General features: G+C 49.0%; 1 protein-coding gene and 1 long non-coding RNA gene across 3 annotated transcripts in view; one reads left to right on the plus strand and one right to left on the minus strand.

The window, feature by feature from the left end:
* Nucleotides 1–10,414: 10,414 nt before the first annotated feature.
* The window catches only part of KLRG2 (killer cell lectin like receptor G2), a 14,686-nt gene continuing 5,685 nt past the window's right edge, over nucleotides 10,415–19,415 (minus strand). Inside the window, exons 2-5 of one of the 2 annotated variants that reach the window (XM_025854978.2) lie at nucleotides 18,831–18,932; nucleotides 18,049–18,194; nucleotides 11,339–11,442; nucleotides 10,415–10,828 (exon numbers count right to left, since the gene is read on the minus strand). In XM_025854978.2, the coding sequence (XP_025710763.1) occupies nucleotides 10,708–10,828; nucleotides 11,339–11,442; nucleotides 18,049–18,194; nucleotides 18,831–18,932 (473 nt within the window). In that variant the 3' untranslated portion in view covers nucleotides 10,415–10,707. Of the gene's footprint in view, nucleotides 10,829–11,338; nucleotides 11,443–15,553; nucleotides 15,593–18,048; nucleotides 18,195–18,830; nucleotides 18,933–19,415 lie in introns of those variants that run through there. The other variant, XM_073899267.1, reaches the window with a different exon arrangement.
* Nucleotides 11,345–18,021, plus strand: LOC112811068 (uncharacterized). Its single transcript, XR_003204961.2, has 3 exons — nucleotides 11,345–12,968; nucleotides 13,482–13,685; nucleotides 17,469–18,021. It is a non-coding gene; the product is annotated as an uncharacterized lncRNA (long non-coding RNA).

A 19,415-nucleotide genomic window follows, 5' to 3' on the forward strand; every position in this document is an offset into this window, starting at 1 on the left:
GCGGAAGAGGGAGAAGCAGGCTTCCCACTGAGCAGGGAGGCCGATGCGGGGCTCGATCGCAGGACCCCGGGATGATGACCTGAGCCAAAGGCAGACGCTTAACGACTGAGCCACCCAAGCTCCCAGGAAACAAGTATTGACAAGGGTGTGTGATAAAGGAACCCTCTTGCACTGTTGATAGGAATGCAAACTGATGCACTGTGGAAAACAGTATTGATGTTCCTCAAGAAGTTAAAAATAGAACTATCCTAAGATCCAGCAATTGCACTACTGGGTATTTTCCCAAAGAATACAAGAATAGTAATTCAGATGGATACATGCACCCAGTGCTTATAGGAGCATTATCTACACAATGGCCAAATTATGGAAACAGCCCAGGTGTCTATCGATTGATGAATGGATAAACAAGATGTGGTACAATGGAATATTACTCAGCCATAAAAAAATAATGAAATCTCATCATGTGCAACAACATGGATGGATCCGTGGAAGGCCTGATGTAAGAGGAAGGAACATCAGTGCAGGCCTAGGGATAAGACAAATGTCTTACAGACAATAGACCTGGCAAATCTTCCTTGAGCAACAACACAGTAGGTGTTTGGTCCTCGTTAGCTAATACCAGCCCTGGCTTTTCAATATTCTTCCATTTTTGAGGGATAAGGGGTACGACCACTCTAGCTACATCCTGCTGAAAAGGGGCATACATAGGATTTGACAAATGAAACTGCCTTGCATCTAACTGCAAACATTCCATAGTACTAACTTGAATTCCCAGCCTTTATGGAGCCATTATTTCGGAACTCTGGTGTACAGACTTAGCATCTTATTCTGCATTTCATAATGAGGTCAGTTAAGTCAATTAACAGTCGTCTCATTTCAGAAGGCTGTCTTGCCAGGGAGCTTTCAAAGTCCAGCCTGTCATGTGCAGTTCGGTAGAAATTAGCCAGATCTGCAAGGAAACCAGAGGAATTCAGAATCCAGCCTCATTTTATAGGTAAACAATCATTCAAGGATAATCAGAACTAGAATATTTCTCCCATAAAGGTGTGTTATTTTATTTCCTCTCTAAAATCACTCTGTCAAAGGTAGCCAAATTAAGAGTTATTTGTAAAGCAAATCCAGTTTTAACATACTTGGCCCAATTATTTACATAAGTGCAGCAAGAATAGTGATTGGCCATATAGGTTCTTTGAAATCCACTTTGCTAGAGTGTCTCGTAAGGAATTTCAGATTGAGCCTGTGACAGCTTTTCAAGGCTAAGAGCCAGGCCAAATACTTGCCATCAGACTTGTCTATGGATACCCATAGAATTGGGTTACTTCTTTCTCAAGGTCCCCAAAATATCCTGAAATTCTTGAGCCTGCCAGGGAGTGACCCTCCTTACTCACCTGGTAGGACTCCTGGGAGCCTTTGTAAGCACGGTACCAGACCAGTTATTTCCACGGGGCTTCATGGGCTCCATAAAGTCAACCTTAGTTCCTTAAATGCTATCTGGTCATATTTGAGCCTCTGCAGCTCTCTCTCAAATAGGACATTCCAGTCAAAGCCTTGGTAATATAACCAGTGTTTCCAATGGTGTCCTTTTACAGGGAGAACAGATTCTTAATGGATTTATTCAAGTAACTTTAGTTGATTTCCCATTTTGTCATTGCTGTAGGCCCAGCCAAACCCTTCTGGATATGAAATTCCATGTAATTCACAACTCACACCTGGCATTAAAGACCCCCAGGACCTGTAGTTGTTTTACTACCATGTTTGCTTTAAGAAAGCCTCCTGTTGGGGGCGCCTGGCTGGCTCAGTCAGTAAAGCATGTGACTATTGATTTCGGGGTTGTAAATTCAAGCCCCACGTTGGGTGTCAAGATTGCTTAAAAATAAAATCTTAAAAAAGAAAAAGCCTCTTGTTGGTTAGCAACCCAACCCAACTGGCTTCCCTTCTTAACCAAGGCATATAAAGATTTTAATATTTTTTATTTTTAAGAATAACAATCTTTTATTTTTTATTTTATGAGTTCATGAGTCACATGCTCTCCCCAACTGAGCCAGCCAGGTGCCCCTTAACGGTCTTAATAACTGCATTAGATGGGAAATAAAAGGTGTCCAGTAACCCAGTAAACCAACAAGCCTGTCATCCCTTTGTTGTTTGAGAGACTGGGAAGGTTTGTCTTTTATCAGTGACCACCTCAGCATCACTTTTGTCTTACCCAACTAGATGATGCCCAGGAACTTGACTGACCTGGCCCTTGAATCCTGTTGGTATTTACCTCCCATCCTACGACTAAGTAGGCAGCTGCTTAGGAGGGAGGCTAAGTCCGCACAGGTTAACATCATGTACGTAATGATAAGGCACCGTCTTCTCTGGCGGTATGCATTAGTACTCTCTAGGGAACCAGCAGCTGTATACTATAGGTCCCATTTTGCATGACCCGCGAGGCTAGATTTCACTTAGCTACACAACCAGAATTCACCTGTTGTCATTAGAGCCCGGTCAGGAATGGGGGAATATGCACGAGAAGACACTGGGGAGGAATCCTGCTGATCTTGTAGGTAGAGACTAATTTGACTGTAATAATTTGTCCCTCATAACCATCACTAGCCTTTATTTCTCCCCACAATTTCGAGGGGTTTCCATAGATCAGTGGGTATTCAGCCGCATTGTCTTATTATTGTCTGTTAGTGCGAGACCAATAAATGGTTAATTCAACCTGGGGCCTCTGGCCGACACCTGTTGCAGGAACTGGAGGACAACGCCGGCCTAACCCTAGTCTCCAGGGGTAGAGGGTTAGGAGAGGGGCAGTTTGTGACACACCTGGCTTTTCTCAGCCTTCCTTCTAGGGAGTAAACTACTTTCCCTTAGGCAACGCCTTCCGTAGGCTTAGCAAAACTGAATTGGGTTGTATTTTCTCTTGGGATATTAGAACCTGCCACACTTGTTCACAAGCAACCTTGATGGCACCCCTCTCCACCATTTTGTCGTGGGCAGGGTCCTTTCGTTTTCACCCTATTTCCTTTATGAGGAATTCTTTCAGTTTCACTTAAGCCAGTCACCATGAAACTACTGGAGAAATGCTCTGATTAACCCTAGCGGCCAGGACAGACACTGAAGTTGGGTACCATGCCCCTGGGGCTGAGTGGAAGACACAGTTCTCCCCACCAGAGGAAAATTCTTCCCTGGGCCTCTGAATGCTGGGTGTAAATGGCATGCTGCATTCCCAGTTCACGTATAATTTCTCGTAGTTCTGTAGAGGCTGGGTTATCTTAATGCTAGCATTTATCCAATCAATCAAATTAGCTAAATGCCTGCAATCCTCATCCATGCCTGAGGCATATAATCTGTGTCGCACGGCTGGCTGAGCAGTGACTCAGGCCTTTTTTTTTTACATGGCGAACCCACTTAACATACTACTGTCTCTCCCAGTATCCCGCAGTCTAACACCGGAGCTGCCACCCCTTCCCAGCCCTTCTGCTTCCCCACCGTCTCAGGTAGCACACCTCACAACTCCTCGGCTGTTTTTAAGGCGTCCCCATACTCACGCACTGGTCTGAAATGCCCCAAAGACCTGGCCACGTCTCCCCACATGGTCATGGGGGGGCCAGCTTGGCATTTTGAACCAGCAGCCGGCCCCCTCCTCCAACCCCCTGCCTTCCCCCTCCCACTGCTCCCCAAAGACCCCTGGCTCTCCGCCAGCACGGACCCTTTACCCAAGCTTGTTCTGTCTTCAGTATCCTGCTGACTACACCAATTGTTTAAACGTGGAGGAGGGTCACTAACATATCCTCCAGCCTCAGAAGGCACTTGTAGACCGAAAAACGAAGCCAGCCACCGAGTTTTACGCAGGGTAACCTACTGACATGGACAGGAGGGAGCGCAGAGGACCGTGCGGCTACCCGCCACTCCTGCTCTGTGCACCATACTCCCCACCACTACGCAGACCTTCCTCCCCAGCTTTTATGGAGCGAGGAGCATGCTGGGGAGGTCCCGGGGTAGTTACCTAAGTGGTGCCACGTGTGCGCCAGAGGGGAGCGCAAGATGGAAGGCCAAAGATGGCGTCAATGTTCTCAGCACTCCTACCCGAGCTTTCTCCTACACAGTTCTCAGCGCTGTTGTGTTACCTGGTGACTGGAGTAGAGAGTATCCGTTTAGTCACATTTGCAAAAGCCTTTGGTCCTCTGAGGACATCCTGCTGAGTGTTTCCTTTGTTGAGGCCTTTGTTCTACTGTCATCAAGCATTTCCCCCAAAGCTGAAACTTGAGGGAAAAACCCTCCATTTCTAAGTAGACTGGTTTTTTTTTTTTCAAGAAAGACTTTCTTACTCCTCTGATAACCCTAAAAAAGGTTTACTTTTCTTTATCATTTCCAAGTTCCTGTTTTTCTCTCCAAGTCTCATTTTAAGAGTCTGCGCTTATAAACTATTTAATAATAGCTTTCAGCATTAGCCCATTGAGCCAGAGCCAAGTGTGCACTGCAATTCCAATGCTTCTGTCACTGTGGTAGTTTGAAATTCAGTGTGACAAATGTAGTAATTTGTCATTCAGCCTGGTACCTTGTAAAGTCATAGTTTTAGTAATGGCCCATTTTCATTATGGTACGTTTTTATAAATGTTGGTGACAGTTTTAACAATCAGATTTCTTTATAGGATCTTTAACATTAAAAATCCAAGTAAATATTGTATATTTAAAAAATGCATACATATCCAAGATGGATATTCAGCCGGTGTGTGCTGGTGGGGGACTGTTAAACCACTGAAACGTGCCCCTCCAACTGGTAATTAGCTGCTGTCTCTGACCTTCTTGAATGCCTTCCCCCCAATCCAAGACCATCCTCACATCTCTCAAGGTTGATGTCTGGCACAGCGGAGGATCTTCAGAACCTTGGTCCACCATAACACACCATACTGTTCTGTCATCAAGCATTTCCCCCAAAGCTGAAACTTCAGGAAGAAACCCTCCATTTCTAAGGAGACTTGTGTTTTGTTTTGTTTTTTTAAGACTTTCTTACTCTGATAACCCTAAAACTAGGATTTACTTTTATCAAAATATATTTTGAAAAACATTCTTGTCTGTTTTTCCCATCTGAAAAAAACAAAGCTGTATACATTATGATTTTATTATACCTTGACTATTGATGATATTTAGAATTTCCCAGAGCATGAGTAAGGCAATACAAAGTTGCCCTCTGTTTTCCTTTCCATTTCTTGTTCTAATTTGAAAACAAAACCCAGCTTCAGGGGAGTTAGGAAAGGCAGGAGAGGGCCGAGTGAACAGGGTTTTCATGACAGAGGCCAGGCAGGGGGAGCCAACCAGGCAGGGCCCACCAGCAGTGGGGTGCAGGGGCCTCAGGTGAGGAGGGCCTTGTGGGGTACTGGCACCAGCTAAAACAGATGTCAGATGTTCTGGGTCTACAAGTACATACGGAGATCAGACCAAACTCAAGGCTAGCATAGCAGGGCTTAGGCTGTGAGAGCAAGGCACCCAGCCTCACAGAACTGGGCTCTCCGTCAAGGAGAGCCACATAGAAGCCAAAAGCTGGCAGCAGCACCAGAATCTCCTCCAGTACTGCTTTGGAAGAGCGGCTCTCAAGGTCCCCAATCAGTGTGCTTCTGTAGCTGGATACTATTGACTGCCTGTAACTCAAATGGGCTTAAACGGTGGTCTCTACTGGTCCCTGTGATTGAGTTTCATGTGACAACTCCATACGTAGGTTAGCACCTAAGCCTTATATCCAGATGAAGAGAAACCATTCCATTTTGGGTCTCAAAGAGCAAGGCATCTTTTCCCAGAAGCCTTGGGCAGACTTTTTCCTCCCATCTCAGTGACCCAGACTGGGCTGTGTTCCCATCTGGGAACTAAAGTGAGCAGAGCAAGGACATCTCTGACTGGCTTAGGCCTGGGCTCTGGAACCCAACACTGGCCAGGAGTCTGGAACCACAAGGTTGGCAGGATTGGTTAGGTGGGTCAGGTGCCTCCCAAACTCTCCAGGAGGGAGCAGAAAAGGCCCAGCAAACAAAGGTGGAATCATATACAGCACTAGGCATAGGACTGTACCCTTTCTAAAACCCTTCTCATAGTCTCGTTTTACTTTGATACTGCCTCTAAAGCTGAGAGTAACCAATGACAAGCCCATATGTATCCAGGTTGGGATACATGAATATAGTCCCCTGAATTTTTTGAGAAAATTTTGGTACAAATTGCTTGAAATCAGTGTTAAAAATCTATCGAGTGATAAATTAAGAAGTACCCAGTGTCACAACATATTCCTGTGTCGAAAATGTTTATAGTGAATCTAAGTCTAACTCCCGCAGCTTACAGGAAACGAGAGAAATCCAGAATATTTGTCACTCTACAAGACAACTGGCCTTGTCTGTTCAAAAACTCAAGTGTTTCAGAAAACAAGTTCTAGGTTTAAAGAGATTAAAGGGACCAATAACAGTGCTGAGACCCTGACTGGATCTTTGTTTAAAATACATTAGTGGAGGGCGCCTGGGTGGCTCAGCCGTTAAGCGTCTGCCTTCGGCTCAGGTCATGATCCCGGGGTCCTGGGATCGAGCCCCGCATCGGGCTCCCTGCTCGGCGGGGAGCCTGCTTCTCCCTCTCCCTCTGCCTGCCTCTCTGCCTACTTGTTCTTTCTCTCTGTCAAATAAATAAATCTTTAAAAAAATAAAATACATTAGTGGAACAATCAGGAATATTGGAACATGGATTGAATGCAAACTTAATGTTAATTTGCTTAAGTGTAATAATGGTGGAATTACAATTACATAGAAAAAGACAACTATTTTTAGGAGATGCATGCCGAAGCATACAGGGGTGAAGTCTTGAAGTCTACAACTTATTTTCAAACGGTTCAGCAAATTTATACACACACACACACACACACACACACACACACACACACACAGTGTAAATGTAGCAAAATGTTACTTTGTTAGATCTAGGTAGAGGGCATATAGGAGTTCATCCTATCTTTTTCAACACTCCCATTTTGAAAATTTTCACAAAGTTGAGGGAGATCTTTAGATTTTCCATATAAATCATCACTTTAAAAACGCTCTGTTGGGGAAATGCGCCTGGGTGGCTCGGTTGGGTGTCTGCCTTTGGCTCAGGTCATGATCCCGGGGTCCTGGGATTGAACCCCACGTCGGGCTCCCTGCTCAGCTGGGAGTCTGCTTCTCCTGCCCCTCCCCCTGCTCATGCACGCTCTCTCTCAAATAAATAAATAAAATCTTTAAAAAATAATAAAGATGCTCTATCCTTCAGGCAGCGTTTTTCCAAACATGGTCTCTCACCATCAGTATGAGAATCACAAAAGAAAACAGAGGAATGGCCAATGAGCACATGAAAAGAACCTCAACATCAGGCATCCAGAAAAGGCCAATGTAATTACAGACTCGTGGTATCACTGTAGTGCTCTGAAACTAATGTCACGTGTGTGTCGATGACACTGGATGAAAACAAATGCAAACAAACCACACTGAGCTAGCACTTCACACCCACGAGAATGGCCACAGCAAAGAAGACTGGCAACATCGGGGCTGATGAAGATGGGGAATGGCGAGAACTCAGAGTGTGCTGGTGCAGGGATTATAAAATGGTTCAGCTACTTTGGGAAACAATCTGGCAGTTTCTTACACACACATCCTTACCATACAACCCAGTAATCCTCCTCTTGGGTACCAAGAGAAAGGAAAACCTACCTCCAAAGACTTGTGTGCGAATGTTCAGAGCAGCTATATTCATAACAGCCAAAACCTGGGAGCGACTGTAAGATCACCAACCTGAGCAGAGAGAAAGTGGGGTCCACCCCTGCAGAGCAAACAGCTACGGACCCGTGCAGCAATGCGAGCAAGCCTTAGAAAGCAAAAGTTCATACTGTATGCCTTTTTTCTATGAAATACTAGAACAAGTTCAACTTACCTGTAGAGACAGAACACAGATTCACCTGGGACTGGGGGTCAAGGAGGAATGGCTGCAAAGGGACATGAGGGAACTTTCTGGGGCCTGTGGGACATATTCTGTATCTCATTTGGCAGTGGTGACAAAGGCAGCTATGTTTGTTGCAAAGTACTCCCGAGATAGGTACATTTTCTTTTGGTCAAACTGTATCTCAATAAAGTTGATTAAAATCTGTTTACATCCCCCCTCCCCCCACCCCATGGACTCTTTTAGACAGGGTTTCTCAAAATGTGGTTTCTGGATTATCTGCTTCAGCATCACCAGGAAAGCTGGTAAAAATCTGACCCACTGAATCAGAATCTCAGGACGGGGTGGAGGAGTCGTCGAATAGGCCGGACACTGGCGGCTCTTCCACCACTGAACGGCCATCTGAATGGACCCCAGAGGCTGCTGGACCTGCCTGTGCCAGTGGCCGGTCCCCACAGCTCCGTGACCCCAGCCAGTGCTGGCAGGGCCATGACGACATACGGCTCTCACACACCAGCAGCTGGTGGTGCCTGGTCGGAAGAGAGACTAGAGCAGTATCTCAGGAAGAATTCCATGCAGACCAAGCTGCTGCATAAGCTCCCCAGCCTGTTTTGCAGAAAGGGAAAGATGCACTTTGACGGCCAGGCTGGAACCTGTGAGAAGGCCTCTCAGCGAAGGAACTGATGACAGGCTGTAAGCAGGGGTGGCCACAGGACTCACTTCGTAAGCCAGCAATTCTCAAGCTGGGCTGTGCGTCAGAATCTTGTGGACCTTTTTAAAAAGTCTAATTCCTATTTTAATCATAGTAGTACAAAAATACGGGCTCTTAAGCAAAAAAACCCCATGAATATGGCTTTAGTAATACTAAAGTATGCATATTTAAAAAACAAAGAACATCGGTCCTTCTGTAATCTTATTCCTGCTGGGGACACTGAAGTTTTTTAAGTGTACAGCTTGATGAATGTTTATGTATGTGTCCACCTGGCTCTGTTCAAATCCAGACCCAGACCACTTCCCGCACCGTAGAAGGTCCACTGGGGACCCTTCTCAGTTCGTATTTCCCCACATAACCACCATTCTCACTTGTCACCATCAGTTAGTTTGAAGGCAACCACTTTATTTTTGCCATTTCTTCTAGTACTTTTTCCATATTTCTTTTTTTTTTTTTTTAAGATTTTATTTATTTATTTGAGGGGGGAGGGGAGGGGCAGAGGAAGAGGGAGAGAGAATCTCCACAATGAGCGCAGAGCCTGAGGCGGGGCTCGATCTCACGAGCCGGAGATCATGACCTGAGCCAAAACCAAGAGTCAGATGCTCAGCTACTGAGCCACCAAGGCACCCCTCCAAATTTCTAAACAATATGCTTACACTGCTATTTCTTAGTCTGCCTATTTTGGACAAGAACTAGTAGCTTCTTAGGACAAGTAGATCCAAAGTTCACTCTCCTTCCCCTTACCAGGTGAAGCTTAAAAACTTTAGGTCTTCCAGGCTGTGGCACCAGTTGCCCCACTCTGGCCACCTGTGCCCCGGGTGTCCCCCACCTGTGGCCCCTGGCCTTGAGCTGGGAGCAGCCAGAGAGCCAGGCTCAGGACCTTGCTGAGTAGGGCTCTGAGGTGTGAATGGAACCTGTTACCAAGCTCTGGAGTTAAACTGTAGTTGGAGTAGGAAAGCCATGAGAAACACCAGAGTGTTTCTAAGATTTTTATTGCTTGTCAAGTGCACTTTTAGGACCCCACCCTTTCTGCCAGCCAGCCCGTGCATTCTGTACCAACTGTTGGTGTGAATGGACCAGTAAAGGTTTCTGCTTGAGGGGAAGCTGAATGCATGGCCTGCCCCAAAAGAGGCAGGTCGGTTGGCCCAGGACAATTGTGTCGAGGGTCCGGCACCAAGATAAGATGCAGGTACTGTCTCCAGTCATTGGGAGAGAGGTCTGGACAGGCTGCAGGGACTAAACCAGTCCTCCAGCCCTCCCTGCGGCCACTCCCTCTGGCCTGAAGGCCCCTCCCTGAACCCCAACACAGATATCTTCAGGCTGGTGTCCCCACACTTGCCGGCGGAAGAGCTGCCTCGAATCTCCCCACAATTCTGATTTCCTTCCTCACTCGGACCCCACGCCTTTCAGTTCCCCGGTTCTCCTTCCCCGGGCCGGGGGGGCTCGGGGGTCCCGTCCTCTGCATCTTGCCACCTCGGCCATCAGCTGCTCAGAAGCCCCGCCAGCGCCGCACACCGCGAACCTTACCCTCTGCCAGCTCGGGGCCCGGAAGGAAACCCTCCTCTTGCCTCCTCCGGGGGCGACCACTCCTCACTTGCTGTCCTCCAGACGCTGTTGGTCAGCGGTGTCGGCCGCGCGCCCAGCCGCCTGGAGGTGGCATCCCAGCGGAGGCTCGGGCCCTGCGCTCAGGTGAGAACCGCCGGGCAGCACTGGGATCGCTAAGGCCTCGGGTCCTCCAAGACTGAGGGGGTGTGCAGGTATGATTAAGCAGGTAACAGAGAGGATGGGAAATGGCCATTTTAATGAGGGAGAAACCTAGGCTCAAAAATGCTAGAGAAACCATTCCAAGGGAACTGCTTCAGAAGTTGGAAGGGCCACAGAAAGCCTCCTCGCCCTTGGACGTCACCTGCCTGAGCCGGAAGTCCAGTCCCTGGTTGGCTCAGAAAGGGCCCCTTGAGCACAGAGCAGGGAGACCCGGAAGTCTGGGTCCAGGGAAGAGGCTGCCCCAGCCAGCAACCTGGCTTCCCCTGGGGGGGGCTGCATGCCCCCAAGTCTCAGGACGGGGGGAACCCAAGTCACTTGGTCCCCCTGGCGCAGACCCATGGTCTTGGAGAGGCACAGTCCAAAGCTACCAGCTTGCCTCCCTCCAGGCCCCCACACTTGAGATCCGGCTGGTCCTCCTCTTCCTCTGGGAGTCTGGGGAGGGTGAGAAGAGGGGACAGAGCTCAGGATGACGGCCCCTGCCGGCCTGTGTGCCTGCTGCCGATGGGTATGGCTTGATCACTGCACAGGGCCGGGGAGTCCGGAAAGGGCCCTGGGGTGGGAGTCACGAGGATGCCCCATAGCTCCGGAGAACCACCCAAAGCCCTCTGTGCAGCACCCCTTATCTACAGAACAGGGTGATGATCCTGCTTGGGTGAATGCTCTGGAGACCCAAACAAGGGATGGGGTGACCGGGACTAAATGACACTAAGGCTCCAAGCCAGGTGGGGCAAGGAGGGTAGGGTGTCCCCCAAGAGGTACCCGAGGCTGGTGGTGGGACAGGGGGCTGAATCTGGGGACAGACAGACACGGTGGATCCAGATCAGCAGTGGGGGAGGTGCCAGCAGAGGGGAAGGCCCCAACCCTTCTTTGGCGTCTACTGTGATGTCATTCTGGTCATACTGGGGACAGAGAGGCCACCCACCCAGGCCCATGGTCACTCACAGCGGGGGTGATAGTGGGGCCCCGTCGATCCAGTGCCAGCCCTGGGGGCCTCGCCGGGCCCCCACCCAGGAGTACTTGGTGACTGGGTATCTGCTCAGGAAGTCCTGAAGGAGAAAAGCAGCTGGTCACCCTTCTTCCAACACTAGTAAGGCTCCCCTGGGGCTTCTGTGCCCCCCTCCCCACCGTATCCCCAACAAGTTCCCAGCTCACAGCTCACCAAACGGACCCAGCTCAACCCATCTCTCCCCAAACACCAGGAATTGGAAAGCTGTATTGGATGCTTGCTGGTCGGCAGACACTGGGGACCAGAAATGGGGGGGGTCCCATCTCGGCCTCAAGGGGAGAGAGCATGTTAACGCCGGTCCCCACCGGGCAGTGCAAGATGGGTACTGAGGGGACAAAGCACATCCAGGTAGCAAAGAGGCGAGGGCCAGGGCCCATGTGGCTGGGAGCAGAGGGCCAGCAGTGCGCTTCTCAGTTACGTCACATCCGCTCAGCACAACGTTATTAAGAACGTTTTTAAGAAAGACAAGTACAAAGACCGTGGAGCCATGAGAGGCAAGTTATAGGACATCAGGGGTTACCGTGAGTATAAACGCTGACTTCGAGTTGTGGCACGATTTATAGTAAAGACAAACCGTGTTGGCACAAGAATGCAGACGTACAAGGAACGACAAGAACCACAGTACGTTAGAGAACTGTTAGCGATGACCTTTCTCTTACATATTTGTCCTTGGCGTCATCTTGTTTTTAGCAACTAACTAAAGGAAAAATGGTATTTAGAAATGGTTAGCTTGGGAAAAGATGCTTTAATGTTGTAAGTCTGGGGCGTGAGGCCGCGAAGCCAGCGCAGTTCCAGAACCTAACTTGCCGCCACGTCACATGAACAGTCACATCCTTCCTACCACTCCGATGAGTGATTCCACTTTGGAGAATAAATCCAAGAACATGAAGGGGAGAAAATGAACTAACCCAAAGGTAACACTGTGTTACTTAGAAAGAAAAAATGGAAACCACCCAAATGCTCAGCAATCAGGAAATAACTGGGCACATTACGGGACATTAACATGATGGAAAATTACAATGCTGTTCAAGATGCCAAGTACGTGGAAAATGTCACTATGAAATCACACTGAGTGAAGAAAAGCAGACCAGGAAGTACACGTTGCTCACAACATCCAGAAGCCTCTATTCATGAGGGAAAATTAGGAGACTGTCCTATGTGAGTTTAATGTATGCCCAGCTCTTCCCTAGAAAACTTAAGTTGAGGAAGCCAGAAGCTCCGTATTTAACCCTGGTTAATACGTAACCAGGGTTAGCACGAGAAAGAAAGAACGAGAAAGTAAGCACGAGCGTAATGACCGTCCCCTTGGTGCCATTCCTAGTGGTCCTCTGGGTCTCAGTGTAAAAGCCACGTCCTGTAGGGACGCCGCGTGCCCACCGCCTCCAAGGTGAGCTCCCGCCCCCGGGCCGCCGGAGCCGGACTCTGGAGCTTGGTGCACGGCCTGTCGCTTTCCTACCTGGGACGGTGACCGCGGCGAGGGCAGGGAAGGCACACACATGACTGCACGTCGGCCGGGGCCCGCCAGCAGGGCTGGGCAGGGAGCTGTGGCGAGGCGGCGGCTGGCAGGTGAGTCAGAGGGCAGAGCCGCGCTGGGCACTGGCTGCAGCAGGGGGGGCTCCTGCGGCCGGCACCCCCTTCCTGGGAGCGGGCGGCAGCTGGTTAGGGAAGGCACACCGGGGCGTGGGGCTTCTCCCAGGGCCGGGACACCCCCTAGTCAAATTTTGGGTGTGTGGGGCCTTAGGCAAGTACCCAACCTTTCAGAGCTTCAGTATGGGCCCCTGAAACGGGGGGGCCCATCCGTACGGAGGCCCGAGAGGATCTGTACAAAGCCAAGGGCACAGAGTCCACGCTCGGCCGGGTGGTGTGCAAACACGGCCCCCAACACAGGGGACCTCATCTGATGTTCCCAGCACTGCCGAGGGGCCCCTGCCCTCAGTCCTGGCCCCAGGCCAGCCGGCTGTCCCTCGCTTCCACCTCCGGGCCTCCCATGACAGCGGCGCGGCCTGTCCCTGCCCGCCCTCTCCTTTCCACCCTTCCTTCCTCGCAGCTCTGACTCTGTTCACTTGTTCTCACCGCTAGCATCATCCAGAGACAAAAATTCCAGAAACTCGCAAATCATCTATGGTTCAAAGGACTGTGCTGTCGTGCCACCGCTGCCGTCCCGGGGGCTCCACGGCCTCCCGCAGGTGCTCCTCCAACGTCGCCACCAATGTCAGGCCGCGTGGGGACGGTAGCCCGAGCGGAATGTACTTGAACTCCCACATTTGGCATCTTAAAACGGAGGTAAATTACCTGCTCTGCCCTCAAGCATTTCTTTTTTAAAAGTGGTAACATCGTATCACGTATCACGGAATTTAGCGTTTTCACCATTTTCAAGCGTCCAGGTTGGTGGCATTGCGGTCACTCACACTGCTGTGCCACCATTCGGCCCCTATCTCCCTCGGGGGAGACCTGGTGCGCATTCACACACACACCCGCCCCCCCCACCAGCCTCGCTCTGCTCTCTGCCTTCCTACATTTCCACTTTCGTATTCAAATGCTCCGATTAGTTAATTGTCTTAACCCCAGGATGGGTCTTTCTTCGTGTTTTTTCCACCTTTCTGCAGTCAGCCTGTGTGGCTGACAGTCCCTGTGTGTCCTTGGTGCTCCCTGCACCCTAGGAAACACAGCTGTGCTGAAACCAAGGGCGCAGACAGCGCTTAAACTTTCTCCCTTTTCTCTAACCATGAGCAAACCCAGCTTTTGGGGAGGATGAGACTTGCTTCTCCGAGGGCTCTGTGTACCACTGGCACCACAGGTATGTCCCTGGGTGTGTGCGTCCCAGCTCCTGGAGCCTGGCCTTTGCCCACTGCCTCTGCCAGCCTGTCTCCAGCTGTACATCACTGCCCCCCCCCGCCCCCCGCCCCCCACCCCAGTGCCTCCTGGAGCTTCTGGCCCTCGTCCAGAGCTCAGGATGCCAGAGCTCCCCAGCCATCATGGTCCAGAATTTAACTGCCTGGGACCCAAATTCTCGGTTCTTTTGCAAGTTGCTTACCCAGGCTTTTCTGTACTTACTTATGTTTCAAATAATTGATCCTGTATGCTTAGTTCTACAAGAATTCTTTATCCCAAGCTTGCAGTTTGGATGGTGTAAGCCCATCTCCCCCTTGGAGGACACACCAGCCACAGGGAGGTTTTTGCTCAGAGGGCTGGGGTCATGCTGAACTGAACCTGTGTACCCAGAGGTTGCAGGGCAGAGGCAGGCTTTCTGAGGACACTTGCTGGGCTCGGTGGGTCCCTGGCAGGCTTGGCCCCCTCCCCCAGCTCCACCGCTGTCAAGGGACCCACCTCTGTTCCCGTTCCCACTGTTCTTCATTTTGCAGATTCCACAAGGGAAGGTTCCTCAGCACAGCCTATTCTTATCTGACAAATGTAAGAACTCCAGGCCTGGCCCAGGCCCCTGGCAAAACCTTTATATACTGATCTTCTTCCCCTGGCATTTCCTCCCAGTTATACACAGCACACATTATTAGCAGAACATTAAGAAAATTAAAAAAAAAAATTAAAACTTTAAGGAAGAAGAAGAAAAAAAAATCACTCGTAACCTTGTCCCTAGTGGTAACCATGATTAGAATAAGCATACATATTTCCTTTCTGTGTTTTTTCTTTGCATCTATCTTTTTACCATACTGAGATCCCAGATTTGGTGTTTTCCCATCTACATTGTATCTTTTTCATTTCTCCATGTTTTTTGAAACTTCAAGTGTTATTCCTGGTGATAAAATAACCCACTGTAAAGTATTTTCTCCAGCACAGTTTTATATCCACCTCCAGGGAACTCTACCAGAGAGAAAGAGAAAGGCAGGGACCCTGTTGTACGGTGCAGAATAGCTTTGGGGTCAGGACTGGGCAGGAACAGTTCAAGAAAACAAAGGGTCACATATGAGAAATCTTAAGTAAAATATTTTTTTTAAAGATTTTTAAAATTTATTTATTTGACAGAGAGAGAGAGAGAGAGAGAGAGCACGAGAGCAGGAACACAAGCAGGGGGAGTGGGAGAGGGAGAAGCAGGCTTCCCGTCGAGCAGGGAGCCCGATGTGGGACTCGATCCTGGGACACTGGGATCACGACCTGAGCCGAAGGCAAACGCTCAACGACTGAGCCACCCAGGTGCCCTTAAGTAAAATATTAAGAAGTCAAATCCAGAAGTCCTGGGGAAGAAAAAATCATGGCTAAGTAAACTACTGCAAGAGGCCTAGAATATTAAAAAACAAAAACAAAAACAAATAATGTAATTCACAAAAAAGAGATTCAGGGAGTAAACAAAAAGGTATCATCTCAATAGACACACACAAAAGCATCCAATGAAGTGAAACTCATTCAGGTTTAAAACTCTTAATAAAATAGGACTAGAGGGCGCCTGGGTGGCTCAGTTGGCCTTCGGCTCAGGTCATGATCCCAGGGTCCTGGGATCGAGCCCCGCATCAGGCTCCCTGCTCAGCGGGAAGCCTGCTTCTCCCTCTCCCACTCCCCCTGCTTGTGTTCCCTCTCTTGCTGTGTTTCTCTCTGTCAAATAAATACAATCTTAAAAAAAAAAAAAAGGAATAGAAAGGAATTTTCTGAAATGATAACAGAAGGGGAAAATAAGAGATAAGAACGGGAAATGATAGCACATGAGAAATGTCAACAAAACTTGGGTAGCTGGACAGCTGTAACTGGCTGAGCAGACCCAAGAAAACCCTGTGGTTTTTCAAGGAAAAGGTTGAGTGAGAGGAAGCTGAGAAAGACGCCAGTTGGAATTGAGAAGCCCCCAAATGCTCAATGATTAGAGGCAACAGTTCCTTCTGGAGGCCAAGGTACGGGAAGAGGGGCCTGGAGAAGAAGTTCTGGTTAAAAGTCCTAAAAAGAAGCAGTGAATGCCTCTCTCCTACCCCTTCCCACAAAATCCACTCACCCCTCCCAATACAGCAGATCACCAGTAGAACTTTGAGAAATAAACCACAGGGGACCGGGGTATCCAGAGCATCAGGTCTGGCTGAGGGTTGGAGGTACTTATGCTAGAAAAGGGGAGGGATTAAGTGCTACGTTCTTACAAGTGAAACCTTGGTTCCCTTTCCCCACTGCTCCTGGAATGCTGACATCCCAGCATTCACTTAAAAAAAAAAAAAAAAAAAAAGAAAAGTTGAGCCCCAGCCTGATGTCCCCATTGCAAAGCCTGCCTCTAAAAAAGCCCAATGCATCCCCTCACCTCCACCCTGACACAGAGCTTCCAATCTGTTCTTTAGTGCCTGACTCTTAATTATGACAGCTAAGGATCATCAGACATTTTAGGAAATTTTCTAACATGAAAAGACAAAAAAAAACCCAACTCACAACAACTCAGTACATAGAATAAAAGGTACTTGCAGAAAAAACAGACATGATACAGGGAACAGAACAAATTTCAAAGACAGAGTTAGATATAACTACAATCTGTAATGAGGTAAGAGAGGGGCGCCTGGGTGGTTCCATGGGTTAAGGGCACGCCTTCGGCTCGGGTCATGATCCCAGGACAGGTCCTGGCATTGAGTCCCACGTCGGGCTCCCTGCTCAGCAGGGAGTCTGCTTCTCCCTCTCCCTCTGTGTGCATATGCTCTCACTCTCTCGCTCTCAAATAAATATTTATGATGAGATAAGAGAAGATACGGCATCCTTGAAACAAACAGGACACCATAAAAAAAGGACATTTGAAGAACCAAAAAAGAGTTCTCAAAATTACAAATAAGGCAACAGAAATAAAAATGAAGAAAAACACCGACAAAGGGATAAGACTGTTCAATTTCAGGACAGAGGGAGAACAAAGATAAAGGCCCTGAAATTTGGGGAGGGGTGGGGGAGTCACATAAAAGGATCAGAAATCAGACTTATTAAATGGTAAGAGTGAACAGTGGAAGGTAATGGAGCAAAAGCAGCACAATTCTGGGGGACAACTATTTCCACCCTAGAATTCTATACCCAGCCAAGCTATCAGTCAAATAAGGTTAGAATAAAATATCTTCAGACACGACAGGTCTCAAGAAATTTACCAGGCATGCACTTTTTTTCCAGGAAATTTACAGCGTGTGTACTCCACCAAGAAAAGGCTATAAACCAAGAAAAAGTCTTGAGATAAAGGAAACAGGGACCTCACATAGGAAAGAAGCAATGGAGACAAGATTCCAAGACAACATATACCTTGAGCACTGTGCACCTTCCCCCCACAGGACAGATCAATATAGTGATTAAACACCTATTTCTGTGGTTTCTTGATTAACGTCTGCCACACTCACTGCTCTGTTGGCCGTGTAAAGGTGGGGGCTGGGTCTTCTGGGTCATCCTAGAATCCCCAGTGCCAAACACAGTGTAGGTGCTTGACAAATACTTATGGAATCACTGAGGAAAGGAACGCTCACAGTTAACTGCTTGGCCAGAGCATCCCTGCTCCCCTCTTCCCAGCTCCGCCTCCACTCAGAATGAAGGGTAAGTTGAAGACCTTGGAACCCTGATGTCTGGTCCTCCTGCATGTCACATTATTTCCCCAGGCTTTGGTGATTTTCTCTGTAATGTAGAGATGGACTAGATCTTCACTAGGAATCTGTGATCTGTAATGATACCTACATCTTTCCACAGCCCACCGCCTCCTTCTCACCTGTGTGTGGCTCAGCAGTGGGAGGGTAGCCTGGTGAGCTGAGCAGAACGCCTGGCTGGCCTCCCAGGCTTGAGCTTCGGTAGAGACGTAGTAGCAGTGCTCCTCGGACCACATCCAGCCCTGGGGGCATGGCCGGCACCTGATCCCTGCAAGCACAGAGACCACTATAAAGAACTGAATGTATGCATGTTAAAAAAAAAAATCAAAATCTAGGGCGCCTGGGGGGCTCAGTCTGTTAAGCATCTGCCTTCAGCTCAGGTCATGATCCCAGGGTCCTGGGGTCGAGCCCCACCTTGGGCTCCCTGCTCAGTGGGAAGCCTGTTTCTCCCTCTCCCTCTGCTGCTCCCCCTGCTTATGTTGTCTCTCTGGTTTTCTCTCTCTCAAATAAATAAAAATCTCTAAAAAAAAAAAAAATGAATAAATAAACAAAAAAAATCAAAATCTAGCCACCGTTTTGAGTGAGGGGGCAAATCTGGAGCATGGAACTGGCAAGCCTTGGGACAGCAAGCAGGGTGGCAGGGCCCCAGGAAGGCTGTAGAGTTTGTGCAGTGCACAGAGCGCCCCCAGGTGGGAGCTGTCAACCCCCTGCTTGTTAGAGCCCAGGCTGTGTCCAGAGGGAGGCAGGAGCTCTTTGTCCCTCTCTCTGCTCAACAAGCCCGGTGTCTTTGTGCGGCATCTGTCCAGTGGGGATGTCTTCTTCTAATTCTCACAAAGCTGCTGTAAGGACTAGATGCCCTGGTGGTGGACAGAGGAGGAGAGGGGACCGGGAGGAGGCACCATACCTGCTCTAGAAGCCAGAGCCACGATGGCAACTGCGGACACGGCCAGAAACACAGCCATGACCGCCAGGGCCCAGCGCAGGGACTTCATGTACAGAGGGAGCCCTGGGGGAAGGGACAACCAGGAGAGACGGGTTAGAAGGAGCCAATCCAAACCACACCCAACTCGGAGCCACACTGACTCACACACCAGCACCCCACCCCCTTTGGCCCAAGACACCACAAAAAAACACTTCAGGTTAGGACTTCTCTTTGGGAGAAAAATGCTAGAAGATATTCTGCTTCTTAAATTACTAGAAGACCTAAGAGTTCGTTCAAGAAAGAGAACAGATGACTGGCTGACAACCATTTGTTGAGCACTGAATGTGCATGAGACACAGGGCACAAATACCACCGAGACCAGGGCCAGACGTCTGCGCTTACAGAGCTAAGGGTACCAGGAGCTACCCCTCCAAACAAGAGAGGGATGTGGGCTCCATTTCAGCTTCGACAGACCTGGGTTCAAGTCTGACCTCCATGGGCGCCCCCCCCCCCATGGTGTTTTCCTTTTTTTTTTTTTTTTTTTAAGATTTTATTTATTTGACAGAG

Source organism: Callorhinus ursinus, unplaced genomic scaffold (genome assembly GCF_003265705.2).
Source record: "Callorhinus ursinus isolate GAN/ISIS: 27379988/994484 unplaced genomic scaffold, GSC_fseal_2.0 scaffold12, whole genome shotgun sequence".
In the NCBI taxonomy this organism is placed as follows: domain Eukaryota; kingdom Metazoa; phylum Chordata; class Mammalia; order Carnivora; family Otariidae; genus Callorhinus; species Callorhinus ursinus.